General features: G+C 43.5%; 1 protein-coding gene across 1 annotated transcript; it reads left to right on the plus strand.

Annotated features, from left to right (window-relative positions):
• The first annotated feature begins 334 nt into the window (after positions 1-334).
• MRPS18A (mitochondrial ribosomal protein S18A) lies at positions 335-18,896 on the plus strand. The gene is made up of 6 exons (XM_015857776.2): positions 335-452; positions 696-727; positions 2,617-2,721; positions 9,148-9,271; positions 10,038-10,104; positions 18,415-18,896. Exons 1-6 carry the CDS (start codon positions 353-355, stop codon positions 18,557-18,559), a joined length of 573 nt encoding a protein of 190 aa, XP_015713262.1. The 5' UTR covers positions 335-352; the 3' UTR covers positions 18,560-18,896.
• Positions 18,897-20,146: the final 1,250 nt, after the last annotated feature.

Consider the following 20,146-nt stretch of genomic DNA (forward strand, 5'->3'; position numbering starts at 1 on the left):
CACAATTTATATTTTACATCACATTTCAGCTAGAAACTTAGTAAAAAATGTACACAATGTTTTGCATGAGCACCGTAGACCACCAGTACAAGCAAATGGCATCAACACACACCTATTTTCAGCAAACAAGCATTTGAGGAAACTCGTTGGATGAATTTTGCTATCGGTTATAGATCAATTGAAGAGTCAAAAGAACCTCAAAGCAGCAACAGCCCTTCTCTTCATACCACTCTTATTCATACTACTCTCCCCCCTCAGGTGCTAAGGGAGGGAAAGAGCCTCAACATGGCGCCCGAGAGCCCGCCTTCCCGCCGGCGGAAGCGGGAGTGACGGCACTGAGGGCGACGCCAAGATGGCGGCACCCAGCTTGCTGCGGGGGGCGTTTAGGCGGCTGTTCGCCGGGCTCTGGGGAAGCGGCTGGGTCGCACCACCGGCTAGAACCCTCCGGGAGGGTGAGTGCACGAGTGGCCGTCTACAAAGGGGCTGTTCGGGGGGGTCGGGGCAGTGCTCCGGGATCGTTCTGTATTGCCCCGACCCCCGGCAGCCTCTCGCTGTGGTCTCTCACTGCGGTGGAACTACGCTGTTTCACCATCACCTAGTGGTTTTTTTTTCTTTTTCTTCTTAATTTCCGTTAAGGAGGAATGAGTCTCATTTTGTTTTCTTCTCTTTTTCTCCTTTATTTTTGTTCTGTGTAGTCGTGGAGGTGACTGAAGGCAACACGACCATAGTAAGTCTCTATCCCTACTTCTTTCTCGTTAACAGCTGATGCTGTTAATTCTTCTTTCTGCAGTGGGGAATAAGCCTGTTGGCTCCGAAAGGGGAGGGTGAAAGGGTCGGCTTTCTGCCCAAACGACACCGCAGCCTGTGAAGGCCAAACAAAAGAAAGAGGGCGTTACAAGTGTAGTTAAGCCGGTTGGCCACAGAAAGCCTGGGTCGTCACCCTGCTGCTGAGCAAGGTGATGGAGGGCTGCGGTCAGGGCTACCCAGACCTCTTGTGTGGTAATACCCGATAAAACTGGGAGCCCTGACACTTGTCATCATCTCAGCCCCATGGTTAGCGTGAGCAGGCATGGCCAAAGTTTGCCTGACTGCAGAGTTGCTCAGTGCCGGCTGTATGACACACGTGCCGCTTGCCTTTGATCTGCACTGTGTTTGTCACAACATGTGCCTCACCAGCTGCTGGTGATGTTAAGGTTTTGTAATGCATCCAATGAGGAGAAAATAATCAGTGGAAGAACCGTTGTCAAAAGCAAGCCTCTAAATACTCAAACAGTATTGCTTCTGAAAGTTTTTATATGTGTCTTGAAGACAGGCAACACAGATACTTGGAGGTGTTTCAATATCATTGTGAGAGTAGAGCATGGATTATACATAAATAAAGATTGAAGGGACTTTTTATTTTCTTTCTTTGCTATGCAAAAACTGTTTATACATTTAAAAGTCTGGGTTTCCTTTGTGTCATGTTTGGATTTGTGGGCACTGTCATGTTTGAAACTTGGAGTAGGTTACTTACAGTTTAGATGTATAACTTTTTTATACTTCCTTTGTGCATCATAGGGAAGATCTGGATACTTCTGCGTAATATGCATCAGTACTAATGCATCCACATATGATTCATCTATGCTCATAGATGAGAAAATCTTGTAACAAATGATGTAAATTGGCCGACTAGAGGGCTGATGCATTTCTCAGTATATTCTTTGGTCACTCCATTTTTCCTATGAACTCAACCTCAGATTTATCTGAATCCATCTGCATGCTCATCTTCTTATGAACTCGTATGTTTTATCAGTATCAAAGGAAGTGCTGGACATGAACCAGATGAATGAATCCTAGCGGAACTCAGAATTCATCAGCATACTGAGAACATCAAGCCTCTGTACTCATTCTTAGTTCTGTAACGGAAGAATAATAACTCAGTGGCTTAACAATATGATAGCCCTCAGTTATTGGTCAATAATTACCCAAATCTGTATGTTGAAATTGATGCCAAGAAAAATTGATGTAGCATTCTGATTATATTTTTTCTTCATTTACTTTCAAGGTGAAATTGCAGTCAAAGTGCAAAGTGCAGTCAAATAGCGCACAACAGACATCTTCTAACAGTCCTGATTTTTCCTCATAGTTTTCCATGTTGGTGGTTTACAATCTAGCAAGCCTATGGGTGTTTTGGCCCACAGCATGCATCTGCTACTTTGTGATACTCTCGTATTCCCAGCAAAAATGTTTAAGGCTTCTGTCTAACAGGTTGCTACCATTGCAAGGCATAGTAGTTCAGAGGAATACACAATAAATGGAATTCAAGCAAGAATGAGAACTTCACATTAAGTGTGTACTAGCTTAAATTTAAGTAAAATATACACAAGGGTTTGTCAAATGATTTTCTGTGCCCCTTGGATTTTTTTTTATCCCAAATGCCTTTGCATTCCCAAAGTGCTCAGTCTCTCAGTATATGAGTAAGTCATGTAATACGAATCCTGGCTCCCTTACATCCATGCTGTACTGGTCAGCATGTCATAGACTTGATGAAAGATACTCCTCGAATCACAGAGAAAGTTAGGTATCTGTACTATGGAATCTTTGCTTGTTCATTATATTCTCTGAATTGTTTCTTAGATTGAAGGGAAAATTATTGAGGATGCTGAAACACCACCACCTCCTAACCCCTCTGGCCAGTGTCCTATCTGTCGCTGGAACCTGAAGCATAAGTACGATTATGTGGTAAGTGTAATGAAATAGTATTCCCCACAGGTGGATAAATATTGCTCTCCGATGTAGGGTACTGTACAACCTGCCCCTTTCTTCTTTTGCTGGGTATAGTCAGAGTAGATCATTCCACCTCTGCTGCCCTTGAGTGTAATAACTTCCTACATAGTAATTGCCTGCCTTGGCTGATGGTATTCCTTGGGGAAAAAATGGATTTTCTCATATCAAGTAGGAGGTTTGGAATTATGCACATGCTCATTTCTTCTGACCATCTTGTCCTAGAAGTTGTATTTCTAATGTGCATAGCAGCTCTTTAGCATGGTTAGGTGAGTAGAGCTGGAATGCGATGTTTAGCTATCAGATTCAAGCCTGCTGTAACTCCAGAGAGGCCAGAAAACTTGATTAAATCAGTTGTGTACTTGAGCACCATGGTTTCATTTTGGGTCATTGTTCTCCAAGGTGGTAACTATTCTTTATGCATTTTAAAGGCCTTGATGTATGTGAGGTAGAGCACACACGCTGACTTCCCTCTCCCCTTAGCAACAGAAAGAAAAAAAAAAACAGATTTTGATTGATGTCTTTTGCAGGAAATGCTAATGAGAGTATTAATAACTCTAAGTGTGGAAAGGCAGGGAAAGTATGTAATTCTTTAAAGCAAAAGCGCCATTGAATAGAGAGTATGAAGTAGAAGACGTCGAATGTAGCCTCACCAAATGTCATTCAGACACAGAGTTCATAAAAGGACTAAGTGCCCCCACCACGCTAAAATCTCAGTGCTGGAATCAGGAAAGAAAACCAGACAAGAACATGCTGTTACTAAGATAAGGTAACGGAGAAGTCAGAGCGAGTTAATGCCACTAGGATTAGGGTGAAAGAGATACAAATACATCTGGAGGAAAATAAATACTTTGAGAAAGGAAGAACATTAACGTGAGAGGAACAGAAAGCCCTGTTGGCTGCAGAATGACTGAGCTGCTCACATGCAGTCCTAGTGCGTACAGAAATTAAAAGCTTTGGATATCTTGGTACTAATGACAATCTCGCAAATAACTACTGCAAGGCAACGGGAAAAAAACAGCTAAACAAATACATACTTAAGCTATAGAGATAGCTTAAGCATTGAATTAGGTACAGAACAGTAGGCCCAGCTTGCATGTAGCCCCAAGATCTTAGGGGACTTAACTAACAAATATGTTACTTGACTTGGGAAGGATTTTATTTAACGTATGGAAAAGGCCTAAGGAATCACAAAATAGTCTGGTCTCTGTGCTGTCAGTGATTCCAACTCTGATATGGAAAGTGCTGGAATAACAAATCTAATTTGTTTTATGTTGCCATGTTTGAATGCAGGGATTTCTTGCAAGACACGCTTCTTTATGGTTGCTAAACTGAACTATTTGAAGTAAACCGTTCACACTGGAAAATAGTTTTCAAAGGGTAATTCAGTGTTACATGCAATTAAATATAAGGAGCTGGCAGTATTGTTAACTAGTTCTAGCTCTGTGGATTTCTAGGAAGTGTTTCATGAGTCTCACATTAGGAGCTCTAGAGGAACTATAAACTGATGCTTAGGATTGAAGTGAGCTACTGCAGAGGATCAGATCTTGGAAATTACCATGAAAACATTTTCTGCCTCTGTTGATGGTAGTGGACTCCATTGTGTGAATAGATAACAGAGCCACTGAGATCCAGAGCATTGGGTTTAGATAATGTAGTGCTGCAGAGACTGTGTGCCAGGGTTAGAAGGAGACTGTTAGTCAAGTGTTACCTGTGTTTTTACTGTGAATGAAGATTTTGCATTTCTTCCATACTGAAGTTCAGTTTGATTCTTAGATCCTGGTTTCTGCTGGTCAGCATAGAGGGAAGAGAAAACCAAATGTGAGGAGAGATCCTGCAGCCAGAATGTTTAGAATCATTGTTGAGGCTGTTCCCAAAAATAGAGGAATCCTGGATGTGTCCATCCTGGCTATGCAGGATATATGGCTAGTTCCTGCATATATACATCTAGTACTTCTGCTGTGGAGCAGAGGAGAATGTGGACAAAAAGCTGAAGATAGTAGTATGAACTGGCATATCTGAGTCATAGCATGTTCCTGCCTCAGTATTTAGAGCTATTCCTCCACGGGCCTGATGTGAACTAGGAAAGTTTCAGTTCTGGAGTAGATCACCTCTTCTGCTTGAATAAGTTTGTTATGTGTTTGAATGCCAGTTGAGAATTTATGGGCTTTTAAATGTTAAGGTGAATAAAACCTCCCTTTTCTGCACAAAAGCTCTCTGCTATTTTTCTATGCTACAGCAGGGATGACTAGCAGAATCTTGAAGTGCTCAAACAATAAAGGGCAGAGACATTACTGTGTGGGTAATTAAATGGTGGCACAATTTACTCGCTGGTGGTTGAATTATCCTAAAAGACAGTAAATCGAGAACAGCTATCTTTGTTAAAGACACGGGGTAGTTTATAAAGCATAAACTATAACCTGTGTTTGAAAAAAGACTAGAATGGATGGATCACAGTGGTTCTTTTGAGATTGATAAGCTGAGATCAGTCAGTTGCACAGAAGGGAAAGTGTGAGCTTTTTTGCTTGAGATGCTTGTAATTGGAATGAATAAGGCACTATGAAAAGGGAAGTGTTGAATTAGCCCCTGAGGGAGCTGAGTAATATGACCTCATAGGACTTTCCTTTTGTGATGGGCAACTAGCACAGTCTAAAGTAGTGGCATAATGAGTTACTTTAGCTGTCGGAGAACTGGGGGACCAATGTCTCCTAAGTTATTAATCAACCAAACAGGCATTGTGAGCGCTCTCGGGTCATGATTCCAACTTGCCTCAGCTGTGGTGTGGAGGGCTGCAGTTGTCATTGCCAGTTCAGTCCTTAGTCTCTGCTGAGGCTCAAGATAAAGGGGCCCAAGGCACAAATTCCCACAGTTTGTGATCCGGGTATGTCTATCCACTAAAAACTTAGAGGTGATTTTATTTTTTGTAGCCATTGGAGATTTTAAACAATAAAACGATTTTGATCACAGTCAGGCAACTGGTTTGGAATCTGCAGTCTTCTTACAAAATATCTAAAGGATGGTGTACAGCTCCCCGGAGTAAAAGTGAAAGGAGGAAGTATATTCTTGTGTAACTGGAAATAATGACTTGGCTGATACAACCCAGTAGTAATTTGGCTACGCAGACAAATCTTATTGTGGTAAGTGGGAGGTATTAATGAATTGCATATAACATGTCAAGGACCTTGCTTTTCAGATTGTCTGTTGATAGTAAAATGCAGAGATGCCTCTGCTATTCAGTTGCTAAACAAAACACTGTATAGCACATTATTATGAACGGATAGCAAGTTCATCCAGGCCTTTTAGAGGTGAAGGCCAAGCTTGGTTGGTTGTTTTTTGCCTTTTCTCCTTATCCACTTCAACCATCGTTAGTCTGAGTTAGGCAGTAAACATGTCATCTTGCTTTAGCAGCAATTAGAGGAAACTGAACTGCAAAGTTTGCCTGTTAGCTCTAGATTAATTCAATCCAAATTGTTTTCATCAAATGCTGCAGATTACAGGGGTGGGAATCTGGGTCCAGCCTCGTGGGAGCTGTCCAGTGATTAAAGCAAAGCCGTGGTTACAGGCTTGGCTGTCCATTAGCACACAATGTGAATTTCATGGAACATGACGGCACTATGAGAACTTGCCAGACGTATTTTTTTCTTTGACTCTTCTATGTACTTGCACACTTTCCCTCCACAGCTGCCCCGTAAAGTTGGCTGTACCTGTCTGCTTTCTCCCAGTGGTAAGATGCATCTGTGTGATTACAATGGGAGAGGCACCTGCTCTGTTAACTGTGGGAATCTTCAGAAATGGACAAACCTTCTGTCGAGTATGCAGCATTTCAAGCCAAATGGCATGAGTATGATTTGAAGCTGTGGCAACTAGAACATAAGCGATTTCACTTGAGAAATGACTGCCACACAGAGCTGGTCAGCTGGTGATGCTGTTGCTCAGAGATAATAACAAAAAAATGGATTTTCCTGATTTTTTATTTTATTTTTTTCCAGTGGGAGAAAAAGCACTATCTCCCTTTATTTTTCACCTCCCCTCCTTTGCATGGAAATATTTGATAACAGCTCTGTGACTCCATGAGGCGTGGTGGTAATATGAGAAAGCACTTGGACCACACACACCCTTCACTAGAGCCTGTGGCCTCAGTAGGTTTTCACTGTAGCAAAGACTAGAACAGCCTTAAACTTGCCATCATCTCCCTTTTCCCTCTTTCCCACAGAGTAATGCAAGCTAGTAGAAAAGCCTAGGAAGTTTTTCATTTCCTAGGCAGTTTGAGCTGAACAGCCCTTTCTCACTTAGGGAAGTGGTATGTTTGTGCTAAATGGCAAATTGAGGTGTTGGTTATTTGGAGAACTGGGTAGCTAAAGAAGATGGGAAAAGGGGGATGGAGTCTTGCTTCAGTTTCCTGGACCCAATCCAGTGCATTTCAGGAGTGGCTGAAAGTCAGTGCCCCTGGATTGCTTGGCTGGCCCCTGCCCAACTTCCACCAACGCAGCTGGCACCAACTCATCCCCTGGTTACTGTTCTCATTGGCAGGGCAGTGCACTAGCTGGACCAAAGACACTTCTCTTCCCTTTTATCCACAGATGGCCTCTTGAGAGCTTCCTGCTCATTACTCAGCTATGTTATTCTTGTTCTTATGATGCAGCATCGCCGTGAATGGTGGATGATAAGCCATTTTGTATTTACAAAATGAAGGAGATGGATCTGAAAATCAACCTGATCATGTTAGTTGGTAGAACTAGGAGCTAGGGAAGAGGGAAATTGTTTGCTGTGGTCACAATAGTGAGGATGGGATTGGGGAAAATAAACCTCTGGATTTTTTGCTCCAGCATTTGTATATCAGCATCTCATATTGCAGAGTTGGTTATTGCTTGAAAGTCATACAGAATTCTAGCAGCCCGCTTCAGAGTTTAACCGATCTCACACATTAGGGATGGATTTATAAATTCAGTACAGCTGTAGCTTCTGAATGCCCATTTTTATTCCACTTGTAACTGTTCGTCTTTGCAATGGCAGTAAATGAGGCTAGGAATGTTTCAGGGAGCCCTTTGTAAAACAGACTAGATATAGAGTGGAAGAAGGCCTGCCTCTAACAGGCAGAGTTGGGGTCACCCATCGTGAAGAGCAACAAGTACTCTCAGTTCTCACCTGTTGCCCTAAACTGATAGGAGTATGGAGTGCTGATATACCTAGTTTGAATTCCTACCATGTTGAAGTGTCTGTTGTCACGTCCCTTCCAGCCTTGTGAGCCGCCTCTGCATGGTCCAGCTACCTCAACTATGAAAATGTTTACAGTGATGGAGAAGTAAACTCTCAGCAACAAGTCTGTGAACAGATGGAGAAAAACAAGTACAGAGGCCCTAGAAGCCCTTTGGGTCAACTTGTGCAGACATCAGCACGTCAAGGGGACCTGCCTGCATTGATCTGAGGGTGCACTAGCAGTGGTGGTGCGTGTGGAAGTGAAGAGCTGGACTGGCTTACTATGTACAGTTAATGGGACACTCATGCAACAGCTGTTGCTGCTGTGTTTAGGAATTTGTAATCCCAGACCTGTGATACTATCTGATTTTAGAGATTCCTCTAATTTTGTTTTTATTAAAAGTGCTTTACATTTCTAGAGCTCTTAATTAAGGTCAACAGCAGTTTAATCTAAATGGTTCTTGAATCTCAGCCAAACCCTCAGTGTGTTTTGAGTGCTCCTTCTATGCAATGTGGCTTTAACATCTCAGCCTAATGCGTGCACACACAGGCAAAGAATTGAAAGCAGTGATTTATTCTATTAGGTCTTTCCTATCAGCACATGTTCTTTTCTTACAACAAGCTTCTTCATGGAACATTATGGACTGTTTCCTTGTTCTCCACCCCTCCGTGAGGGAAGTTCCACCATGGGAAACTGAAGTTTGAAGTTTGAAGAATAGATAGCAGAGAACAATCCTGCTCTGAGGGGAACAAGGAAAGGGCCAGAGGTGATCTAACATATCTGTGACCTTTAGGATAGCAGCTTTAATGGCGTTTCAAGTTGTGTAAACACATCCATCTGTAGGTCTTGTGTAACTGTGTCTCAGTACCTAGGACACATTATCTTAGCCAGAATCTTGGAGCAAGTGACAGTGAAGTAGTAGGGATTGCAGCTGACATCATGTGTTTACAGAAGTGAAATCAAGGGAAGACTCAGACCATGTTAGTGACCTCACTGAGTTAAGCTGGCAGGCAAAGTAATGGCTAGCAAAAGCCACTTGTTGACAAGCTGCATCTGAGATGTGTGGGAAGCATGCTTTGTTTTGTACTGAGTTCTGTACACAGCATGAGGACTAGCACAACACCTAAGAATCACAGCAATTAAAGGAGCTATATTACTTTGGTTTTGCCCTTTTCTTGCTTCTGCAGGATGTCTTGCTGTTGAGCCAGTTTATCCGTTCTGATGGAGGGATGCTGCCACGAAGGATCACAGGCCTGTGTTTGGAGGAGCACAAGAAGATTGCTGCCTGTGTGCAGATGGCGCACCGTGCAGGTACCTCGCCTCCTCCTTCAGACAACATCCTTAGTGCAGGGAATAGAGCCCCATGAGAGGGCTCTCCCACCCACATATTATGCTGGTGAGATTTCAGTGTCTAGTCACCCAGCAAACCCATCATGCACCAAGTACTGGGACAAGGTGACTGACCAGAAAGAAAATACTTGTTCTGCTTTCTGTGTGTCTTGGTTCCTGCCTTAGCAGTACATATTTACTTCTCTAGATGAGTCTACCATTGCTGAAAGATGAGGGAAATATCTCAATCCATAGTAACTAATGATTAAACACCAATTTTTGAAGTGACGTTTTAGCATAAGCTTGATCTTCTACCCATTAATGTACCTGTCTCCTATTCACCTTCAGAAGATCTTTGTTTTGACCTGGGAGCAGGTCCCAGGTTGACACAGTTTGAGTATTATCCAAGTTAAATGGACTGAAGATTTAATAGTCAGATTTTCATCCTGAAAGTGGAATCTGATTGGACTTCGGTGCTTTATGTCATCTCAAAAAGCCTCTTTGGTGAGCCTAAGTCTTCAGTGTGTGTTTCCTCTTAGATAGTGTGTACAGCAAAACCTCCTAGCTTCTCTCTGGCTAGAGCACAGGTTCAGCAGTGGCAAAAGAAAGAATACTTTTTCTGCTCTAGTTGTGTTTTAGCAGTAGGGATGTGGGTTGCCTGGCTTATGAGGTATAACTAATTTGTAGATGCTGTAGATGGAACAAAGGCACTGTAAAGTATTCTCACGCCTTTCTTTTTCTGTCTCAGGTTTACTGCCAAACCACAGGCCTTTACTTACTGAAGGGCATGTTCCCAGGAAACCCAAGTTGAACAGGTGAGTAGTCTTGTCTTTCCATGTCTCTCTTTTTCAGGAATAGATTGGAAGAGGAAAAGCAGTTCCTTATAACTGGCGAAAACATGCCTTAGGCAACAGGTCTTATAAAGAATACATATCTACTGCAATGAAGTACTTGCATTAGACTTCTAAGGACAAACTGCATCTCATTCCATCAGTCTACTGCCACAGGATGAATGCCACACATTAGTCTGCCCTCCCTTCTTCAGCTGCCTCCTGCTCATTAATATTCAGTAGGGCAGACATGGAAGGCTGCCACAGAAATGGAGTCACAGCATCACAGGGTAGTTGAGGTTAGACAGGTACTGTGGAGACTATTTAGTCACCTCCTGCTCAAGCAGGGTCACTATTGCTGATTACCCAAGAATGCCCAGCCAAATTTTAAATATCTCCAAGGACAGACCATTCACGGTTTCTTTGTTCCAGAGTTCAGCCACTCACAGTTATGAAGGTACTTTCTTAAATATAGATTACACCACTTTTAGTTTGTGCCCATTGCCTCTTATATTTTTGCTGTGCACCACAGAGAAGAGCCCGTCTGTCTTCTCTATACCTTCCTTTCAGGTATTTGTAAGCACTAATGAGACCCTCTCTGAACCTTCTCATCTCCAGAATAAACAGTCCCTTCCCTCTCAGCCTTTTGGTGTCTGGCCCTCAACTGCACACAGGACGAAAGGGTGCTTGGGATGGGTACCAGCCATGTGCTGGGGGCTGCACATCTAGCAAGGGCCTGCCAGAAGCCTGTTTTACACTGCCCCATCTCCATTTGCCCTTTTTGACTGCAAGCTGTGATTCGTCCTCAGCCTGCCCTTCCTGTGTAGCATGCTGTCTTCCCCCTCCCAGTACTGAATGGCCCCTGGCCTTTGGGGCAAACCTAAAGGCTGCTGTCGCCTTCTGCGCTTTGCTCGGCATTAGGAGGTGCTAATCCCCTGTTTATGGCCTCACACTCTGTTTCCATGGGGATGTCAGAGCGGTTTATGAACCCTGCATTAGCAAGCCATGGGGTTACCAGAGGGCATGGGGCTGTTGCTGGGAAAGCTTAGGCTGCAGTGTTTGGGGCAGAGACTCCTTCCTGCATTTCAGGTCTGATGCTCTGCAATGGAGATCTGAGGCAGGCCCTTGGAAATGTCCCTGAGATGCTGGCAGGCTGTGCACTGAGTGTTGGGGAGAATCAAACTGGAGGACTCTACATTTGGTGCAGCCTTGTTTCCATCAGATATTTTGACTCCTTGTTTTTCCTGTATCTTAAAAGTCTTTGGGATTATTTAGTTGCTGCTTTTATCCAGCAGCTGTGGGGTGGAGCACATTATCTAATTAGAATCACAGAATCACCGAGGTTGGAAAAGACCTAAAAGATCATCCAGTCCAACCGTTCACCTATTACTAATAGCTCCCACCACTAAACCATGTCCCTCAACACAACATCCAATTGTTCCTTGAACACCCACAGGGTCGGTGACTCCACCATCTCCCTGGGCAGTGCATTCCAGTGCCTGACCACCCTTTCTGAGAAGTAATATTTCCTAATGTCCAGCCTCAATCTCCCCTGCTGCAGCTTGAAACCATCCCCTCTAGTCCTATCACTAATGACATGAGAGAAGGCATTGACCCCCCAGCTCACTACAACCTCCCTTCAGGAAGTTATAGAGGGCAATAAGGTATCCCCTGAGCCTCCTCCAGGCTGAACATTCCCAGCTCCTTCAGCCTCTCCTCTTATGCCCTGTGCTCCAGACCCCTTACCAGTTTTGTTGCCCTCCTTTGAACATGCTGCAGGACCTCAATATCTTTCTTGCAGTGAGGGACCCAAAACTGGACACAGTACTCGAGGTGCAGCCTCACCAGCACTGAGTACAGGGGGACAATCACTTCTCTGCTCCAGCAGGCAACACTGTTTCTGATGCAAGCCAGGATGCTGTTAGTATTCACATAGCAACCTTGTGTAACAGGTTGAGACAGGAAATGGTAAATCCTGTATCTTGCTGGAATCACACCAGGACTCCAGGTCTAATGCCTTGAATTTTATAAATCGTTTCTTAGAATTTTAGAAGAACAAGGGATATTTCAACATATGTTCTATGTGGAAGTGGGTATCTCCACCTCTAAGATGAAGAGATTTTAATTAGTGATTAGTATCCGCACCTTCCCTGCTGCTAGTCCTTCCTTATACCACATGATTTTTTTCTTTCCAGCAAGAGAATGTAACAAGTAGATTGCAGATGGTTGAGGAGAACAAAGCTATTGTTGAGGAGATGGAAAAGCAGTGAAATAGGCAGTGTTTGGGGTTTGAATGGAGACAATGGAAGGGATCAAGAAATTTGATGGGAAGCTTTGGTAGTGATGGAGCTGGAACTAAATAAATACTGGAGCCAGGGTAGAGTGTAGGGGTACTTCAGGAGTGCGTCTGTGGTCCTTTACAACAGTCTCATTCTGCTGAAAGGGGAAAATCCATATCTCCTTGGAAATCTTATCCAGTGTGGCTCTATGAGAGTTTTAACTATGCCTGCCCCTACCTGGATTTTCCATGCTATTCTCATAAGTTTCCTTTGTAAATGACTTGTCCTAGCTTATTTTTCCTTTGCCTGTGTAACTGTTCTTAAAGTCTTTGTAAGGCCATGGTAACTGGGGACTCAGCCTGTGGTGATGCCGAGTGCAAGTGAGCTCGCAAGGGCAGAATTGGCCTGGGACATGAGTGAAGCAAGCTGCCGTGTTCAGTGCCATGGGAACCTAAACAGGTCATCCTGTAATCTTGTCTAACATAATAATGAACTGCCCACCTAACAGAGCCTCTCTTCACTGCATTTAAGGCCTGCTGGGTTTTCAAGTGCAGGGATCCTATCATAGCAGGTGCTGTATTGAACAATTAGGTGATGTATTTTCCAAATCTTTGAGCTCCAGCTTTTCTTGAGATCCCTGTATTGACTGCTGTAGTCGTCTTTATCTCTGTTTAAATGAGAGGTAACTGCTTTATTTTGTGCTGCTGTTGTAGCCCCAGGAATGCCAATGGGGAGAAAATGAGCAGTGATGTTAAATGCAGTTGTATCAGATTGCATCTTTGGCTACTTGTTAAAGCTTTTCCAAGACTAGAACACAGCTAATGTACATTCCTTAACGCTAGTTTGATGAGCCTATGCACTCTCCAGCTCAGCCTGCAGTAATGGCTTCTTCCTTCCACCATCAGTGGGTCTGTTCTGTGTGTAGTGTTGAAATAGACACTTCTGCTCTCTGTCTCCTCCAGAAAGCATTGACCACCCTTTTTGCAAGGATCAGGGATGCTGCCCTGCAGCTGATCTACCGATGTGAAGTTTGGATTTCTTACTTCCCTGGAAGTTGCTTTTCTGGTGCTTACAGGCAGAATCACTGTTACATTCTCTGAAGTGGTTTTATTGTCTCCATTGCACATACTTCAGACATTCTCTCTCACATGCCCCAGAATTGTCTGCATATTGGTAAGAATTTACCTGTTTTGTACTGGGTCGGTTGACAGGCAGCTTACCCCATTTCCTAACCTGTTTCTGGGATGCAAGAATAAGTGCAGACTGCTTTTGGAAGCAGTGATCTGCTGATCCCAGCTTGTTCTTGGTCACGCAGCTCTAGCACAGAGTGGGTGTGGTCACATCCATCCATCCAGGATGTAATGTAATGTAGAGAAGAAGATTGGGAACTGCAAAACAAGGTATAACGTGCAAGTGGAATCCAGTTAGAGCCACGCTCTGGCCATCATGGTGGTGGGTGATGTGTGGAACAGCTTGGGGTCAGAATTTAACAGAGGGGCACTCCACAGCTCTGTGTTCTACTCCCTGCATTTGGGACGCTGTCCAGGTAAGACCCACTGGATTCTAGGATTCAGTTCTTTCTTTTCACATTCTGTCTGATTTGTTTTTGATGATGATAGCTCATGACCATTATTGCTTAACTGCTTTATTTGCTGTGGGCACTTTAGACATATGGTCATCAGAGTATCTGCATCATCCATAAACTCTTCAGTCTACTGTCCTCTCCCTCTCTTTCGTAATATTTATCTACAGAACTTGGGCATGAAACCAGTGAAGATTACCCCTGTCATTACAGAATTGGTCCCTATGGTTCATTTATTTGGCCCATTCTGGGACTTTTGCTGTTTCCAAGGGTTGATTCTACAAGCAAACATGTCTTGTAGCCAAAGCTTGTTCCCTCAGCTGCAGTCCGAGTTCTTCCTTTTGTAACTTCCTGTTGTTACTTCTTCTTTTTGAGTTCATTTATGCTCCAGCCTGGCATGTTCTAGTAAAGTGCTGCAGCAACAAAACATTGTCAGTAGCCCATGAGGTTGAGGACATTCTCAGGGATTTCACCAACACTGTGTGGAGTGACAGGCTATTCGCAGATTCCAGGGTTGTGTTTGCAAGCCACCACACACAAAAAGCCATTTGGGAAGTTGTCAAGTACAGCTGCAGGCCACACTTCTGTCCTTGCTTTCCAGGAGTGGAAACCTGAACAACTCAGCAGTTTTGTTTACAGCATGGAGGTTGCTGCATGGGTATTGTGGACTAACTATCTAGAACAGACACCAAGTTCAGGCCATCATCTAGATGCTTTCTTAACGTGAATATACCACTGTGTTTCTCTTGGCAGGCCCAAATCGTTGGTTAAAGCACAGCTTTGGGAAGTTGTTCCCTTCCCAAAGGACTGAAGGATGTCACACGTTCCCTGAGTCATCCGTACTCTTGTCAGCAAGACATGCTGTACATGTGGAGTATGAGTATGTGATTTTAAGTGCTCAGTTACTATTCCATTTTCAGCTTCCTACTGGAAGAACAGAAATTGGCACAGCTAATATCCAGGCCAGTCCTTCCTCCGCATGAACTGGAGAATTTGCAGTGTGTCGGGGAAGAGGCAGGTTCCTTATGAGCTCCTCATGAATTATAAAGTTCTCAGGCTCTGCAGACACCTCTCATCCCTCAGAGCAGAATCCGGTTTCACTGCTATCAGTGTTTCACTCCAGCAGTTTGTGGTTTCTCTCATCTGTATGGAAACTCTGTGCATAGCATGTGAATTCAAAAGAGCAAAGAGCTGGAGTGGCTGCAGGTGAGCAAAACCAAGAAGTGTCTAGGGAAGGGATGTGGCAGGGAGGAGGCAGTCTTGCCAGCACTTTGATAGAGTGCTTCCTCTGCCTTCTGCTCTTAATCCAAACAGGAGACAGACTGAAAAAAGTTCAGTGAGGGTTCAGAAGTTCAGCCCTGAACCACGCCAGCATACTTGGGTTGCATGCAGGGCTGCAGTAGCCCCATGTGTAGGTAATTTCTCTTACCCAGCACATAGAATTTCTGTGCTTATTTTTAGGTGTTAAACAGCAGCTTCTCAGTGGGAAGGGTTTGGGGCCCTCCTGCTCACAGAATAAAATCCACGGAAACTGATTTCTACGAGCCACAGATATTTTGGGTGACTGCAGTGACTGTGGCTGACTAATTACATCTGTTTCCATTCATTTTAGGTCTTGCCATTTCCAATCAGGGAAATGTGACCAGAATTCCTATCTTGCCTTATCCAAACTAGTCACTTGTGTATCTGGAATCTAGGGATTCTGCTTGTTCCCTAGGATCCCACCACAATCGAGGTGGCAAGTAGAGCCCTGGGGTTGGTTGCTGCTCCCTGAGATCACATTTCTTTCCTCCTTTGTCCAGAATGAGAGCTCTGAATACTGAGATAACAGGTTAGGAGACTGCACGCCAGCTGCATTTGGCATCCACGTGGAAGCCCGACAGCCCTCAGCTGACTGAGAAAATTTAGACCATCTGGCAGTGTATGTCTGTGTGTTATTGTAAAAGCTGCCCAAGACAAACCAGGTGGCTCACTACAATGGGAAGTTGGGTGACTTGGCTAGAAAAGGGTGCACAACTTTCTGAAGCACTGGATTACGTGGACAGTAAAGTGCACAGAAAAGTCCCATGTGCTGGGCTTCGAAGCGCTCCTATATGAGTTTTGTGGATTCTTTTTACTCTTGGGCACAAAAAAAGTGATCTGTTCTGTGAAGCAGTAGGAACTTGGGTTAGTAAAAGAGGAAAAGAAACTTAGTAGAGCGAGTGCTGCCAGGCATTGGGCTTTTGCTATTGCTGAATCAAGGTTAAAAAAAAAAAAAAAAAAAAAAAAAAAACCAGCAAATAAAATAGGACAAGTTTGAGTTTGGGACAAAGCAAGTATTAAAGTGCTAAAAGCAAATGTGCTCCAGGAAGGGAAAGCGTCCAAATGTCTGTTTCAGCTAACAATGAAAAGCCCCAGCCTGCAGTCCCCAAAGGAAGCTAAAAGGCTGGACCAGAGGGCTGGATTAGACCTGCTCAAAGGAGAAAGAACAAAAGCTTTAAAATCAGGCCATTACTAAATCCTCCTTCCTATGCAGAATTGGGGTGTGCACTTCCAGCCCCCACACAGAAACAGAGGGATTTCTTAAAAAGCCACTGTCTGTCTAAACCTGCACACAGCATTGGTGTGTATCTCGCATTCACGCGTTTGCTTCTCTCCCATTGAGAACATTTATTATCACGGGACTGCTTTCCTGTAAACGTGCAGACACGTGACCAGAACTGCACTTGGCATATTGATGCATTACAATGATTTCAGATTCTTTTTTTTCCTTCTTTTGTTGTAACTGCGGTCTTGTGATATCAAGCCAGACTTCTCTCTGCAGGAAGGGAAGTGTGAGAAGACGTAGCCCCGTGTGCCTGTCAAATAACTCTACACCTTCTTCCAAAAAGAGCTGCCTTATATTGGCTCTTTTCCAGCTTCCCAAGTGGGGACCTGTGTTTGGTCTCTTTGAGCTCCCCTTACGTTTGGAATGAGAGATAGGAGTCTCTCTGACTTCTTGTCCTCATATTGTTACGTAAGGGATTCCACTAACGCAGCAGCATAAAATTAAAGTTCAAAAGGGTCTAATATAATGCATTTACGTGAGGAAAACTGACTGAGCTTTGTTCCGTGCCATCTTTTGAACCCCTCCTGCCATCCTAACTATCATAAACTCCTGAAAGCAAAAGCAAAACAGTTTGGAAGTGGCTTCATTTCAGTGGCAGGAACCTCAAACTGCAATTCATTTTTTCAATCAGTATTATTTGGGATTGCTGGAGAAGAAAAGTACTAGGAAAATGTGTTGCTGTTACACAGTCTGTAGCTGCCTGGCATAGCAAGCTTTCTTTGGAGCTCCTGGGAATCTGCCACATGCCTTCAAACAAATGCATTACATGATCTCTGTCCAAAGTTCTTAATATCTCAAATTTGCATGATGCAAATGAAAGGTAACAAAGCTGTTTGGGGAGAGGATGACTGATTGAGGTTACATGAAGACCATGGGATTACTCAACACAGGCATGCAAACATCGTTGGACAAAGTTTATCAGTCTGTTCCAAATTCTAATTTGTTGGAGCATTGTTTGTGCAGATTATGCTGGGGTTTTACTTTGGATCTTTATTGTCTGAAAAGACTCTTCTTTCTCTAAGGACCTCTGTTCCCTCTCTACTGGTAGCGAAAGATTTAAAGCCTAACAAAACTCCAGGCCACCCAGCCGCAGGGTAAGATTTCCAGTAACCGATTCTGAATCTGAAATCCCCTGCCAGTTTGCAAAGCCAAGTCTAAAACATCAAATGGCAAAAAAGCAGAGGATATTTGCCAGACGTTACTCCGCACAGAGATTTGCAGTTGTGATAATTCGATTATGGTACCTCTTCCATTGCAGGTTCTGACTTCCTGCAGCAGCAAATTGGAATAGTCTTATAAAGAGAATGCTAAAGCAAACTCGAGTATATGAAAATGCAAGACTGGGCCAGAATCCCATCCTGTGGAAAAGAAGTACCTATTTATCCACTGAAAGCAAACTAGTTCTTTTTCAGAGGCTATTTTACACTGAACTTGGCCTTTGTAATTAGTTTATCTTGTTGAGGCAAGCTGTTGAAATGGCACCTCCTCTAGAGAATGGATGGACGGACTGTTGAACTTAGCTGCAGTGAAGGGATGTGGCATTCTGTGATAGCTACAGGTGGACAACTTGCCAGCAGCCTGGAGATTACACCTGATTTGTTTTACACAACTGCAAGTCAGGCAGGTGCCAGTGGCTACAGTACAGCAGAGGCGCAGCAGTTCCAAAACAAATAGTCCTTTTCAGTGCTTCCCTTCTGAACTGAGAGAGCTCTGCTCATCGTTTCTGCTTTCATAGAGAGGCATGTGGAAAGGCAAAGGCAATGTATTGAGTGTCTGCTTCTGCTTTGACTAAAGCCGTTTTTCAGTGATCGGTCTCAACTTGAAATACGTTTGTGTTGTTTTGACAGGTATCTGACTCGTTGGTCCGTCAGATCTGCAAAGCCCATCTGGAAGAGGGGCCCTAAGTGGTGCAAAGTTCCCATGCCAGTTGGACACCTTCTTCTGAAGGATAATGTCAAATTTATACACAAGCCCCTTTATTACAACCACTAGATTCCCGAACTGGCACAGTCAAGGAGCACAGCTGTTTTACACTGCTCTGCTTTTTTGTTTGCAAGTTTGTTGGTATCTCCAATTTCCAAATTCAGAAACTCTCATTAGTGTCCTGTATTGCCTCTGGCGAATGAGCTGCGATCTGTTCCTCAAGGAAAACACGGGATTCAGCAAAGCAGAATTCAACGTTCGGAATGATTTTGGAGAAAGCATGGGGCAAAGATTTTACCTCAAAGCCAGGAAGGATCTGAAGGCTTCTGTGTCACTGTAGTCTGCTGCTGGGTTTGGAAAGGCGGTTTCCTTCTTTTCCTGGAAATAAATGGTAATTCCCCTTTAACGTGTTTCAGTTTGGATTTGCCTCATTTGGGCTGTTGTATCTCTGACTTCCTGGAGCTCTGTGTCTCCTAAGCAGTAACAAATTAGGTTAATGACTACCAAAGTTAACTATATTTAAAATCTGTGCTATCCATAATTTGCAGCAGAAAACACATGGCGGTGGCAGGCAAACGTGTATTTCTTGCACATGCACTTCAGCATTCCAAGCTTGTGCATCCTTCCTGGATCAAGCAAATACAGAATGTTGATGTTCCAGACAAACGGACTTCGTTTTCTCCTTGCAAATAAATGCATTTTCTATGTTTTCCATGTCAGTGATGAGGGTCCTTCCCAGGATAGTTTTGGGCTGACAGATGCGCATAATTTTCCATATTGTAAGTAAAAGCGCCATTTCTCTTGTATAATGTCTATGTGCAACTTTCACTGATCATTTCTACTTGAGAAGTGCTAATTAAGGGCCTTATGTGAAAGGCTTATTAAATTATCAGGGTCATTATTGGCTCCATTTCTTTGATACTTATTTGAAAGCTACAAATCAACACAGCCTTCTATATGTACTGCTTGCATCAGAATCATCAGTTCATACTTATTGGTACGGACAGGAATAAAGGATTGGGATAAACTCATATTACCTGGGAAATCAAGTTAGTTTATAATGGAGTTTTTGGCTGGGGAGGTTGTTTCGTTTGGTTGGTTGGTCAGTTTTGTTGTTGGTGGTGTTGTTTTGCCTTTGTGGAATGGAAGCCCTGAATTTAGCCTTTTGAGCTGGCTAAGATGTTGTGGCTTTGGGAAAGAACTGACACTTCGTTCACTATACTGAGTTTAAATCTCTGGGTTGGCCATCTCTGTTTTATGAAGCTTTGAAACCTACAGGCCTTCAGAAAGGTAAAGATTTTTCCTTCTCCTGTGAACAGAAGTAGATGTGTTTTCTAGCCCAGGTAGCTGCACTCAGTGAGTTCTGCTAACAGAAATGTCACTGGATAAAGCCATGGCCTTGAGATGAACCTAAATGAGAAGGTTTTGCAAACAACTAAATGATGCCTACAGTTAATTTTTTTCTAAAGTTTTGTGAAATAAGCTGGAAAGACCACACTAATTTTTGTGAAGGCTAACACCTGAAAAACAAAACACACTCCTGTCTTCAGGATCCCCTTGAGTAACCAACACTCCAAGGCAAAAATTGCTTTTGTTCGTCATTCATGGGTGACAGCAGGCATTCATTTACGTTCCCTCCAGGTGAGTTTTTGTTTA

This window comes from Coturnix japonica, chromosome 3 (assembly GCF_054131305.1).
Source record: "Coturnix japonica strain WE chromosome 3, WE-NBRP24, whole genome shotgun sequence".
In the NCBI taxonomy this organism is placed as follows: domain Eukaryota; kingdom Metazoa; phylum Chordata; class Aves; order Galliformes; family Phasianidae; genus Coturnix; species Coturnix japonica.

Coding starts and splice junctions, on each gene's coding strand:
- MRPS18A (XM_015857776.2), top strand. CDS start 353: ATGGCGGCACCCAGCTTGCTGCGGGGGGCGTTTAGGCGGCTGTTCGCC. Junction 453..695: donor GGCTAGAACCCTCCGGGAGG/GTGAGTGCACGA, acceptor TGTTCTGTGTAG/TCGTGGAGGTGACTGAAGGC. Junction 728..2,616: donor CTGAAGGCAACACGACCATA/GTAAGTCTCTAT, acceptor ATTGTTTCTTAG/ATTGAAGGGAAAATTATTGA.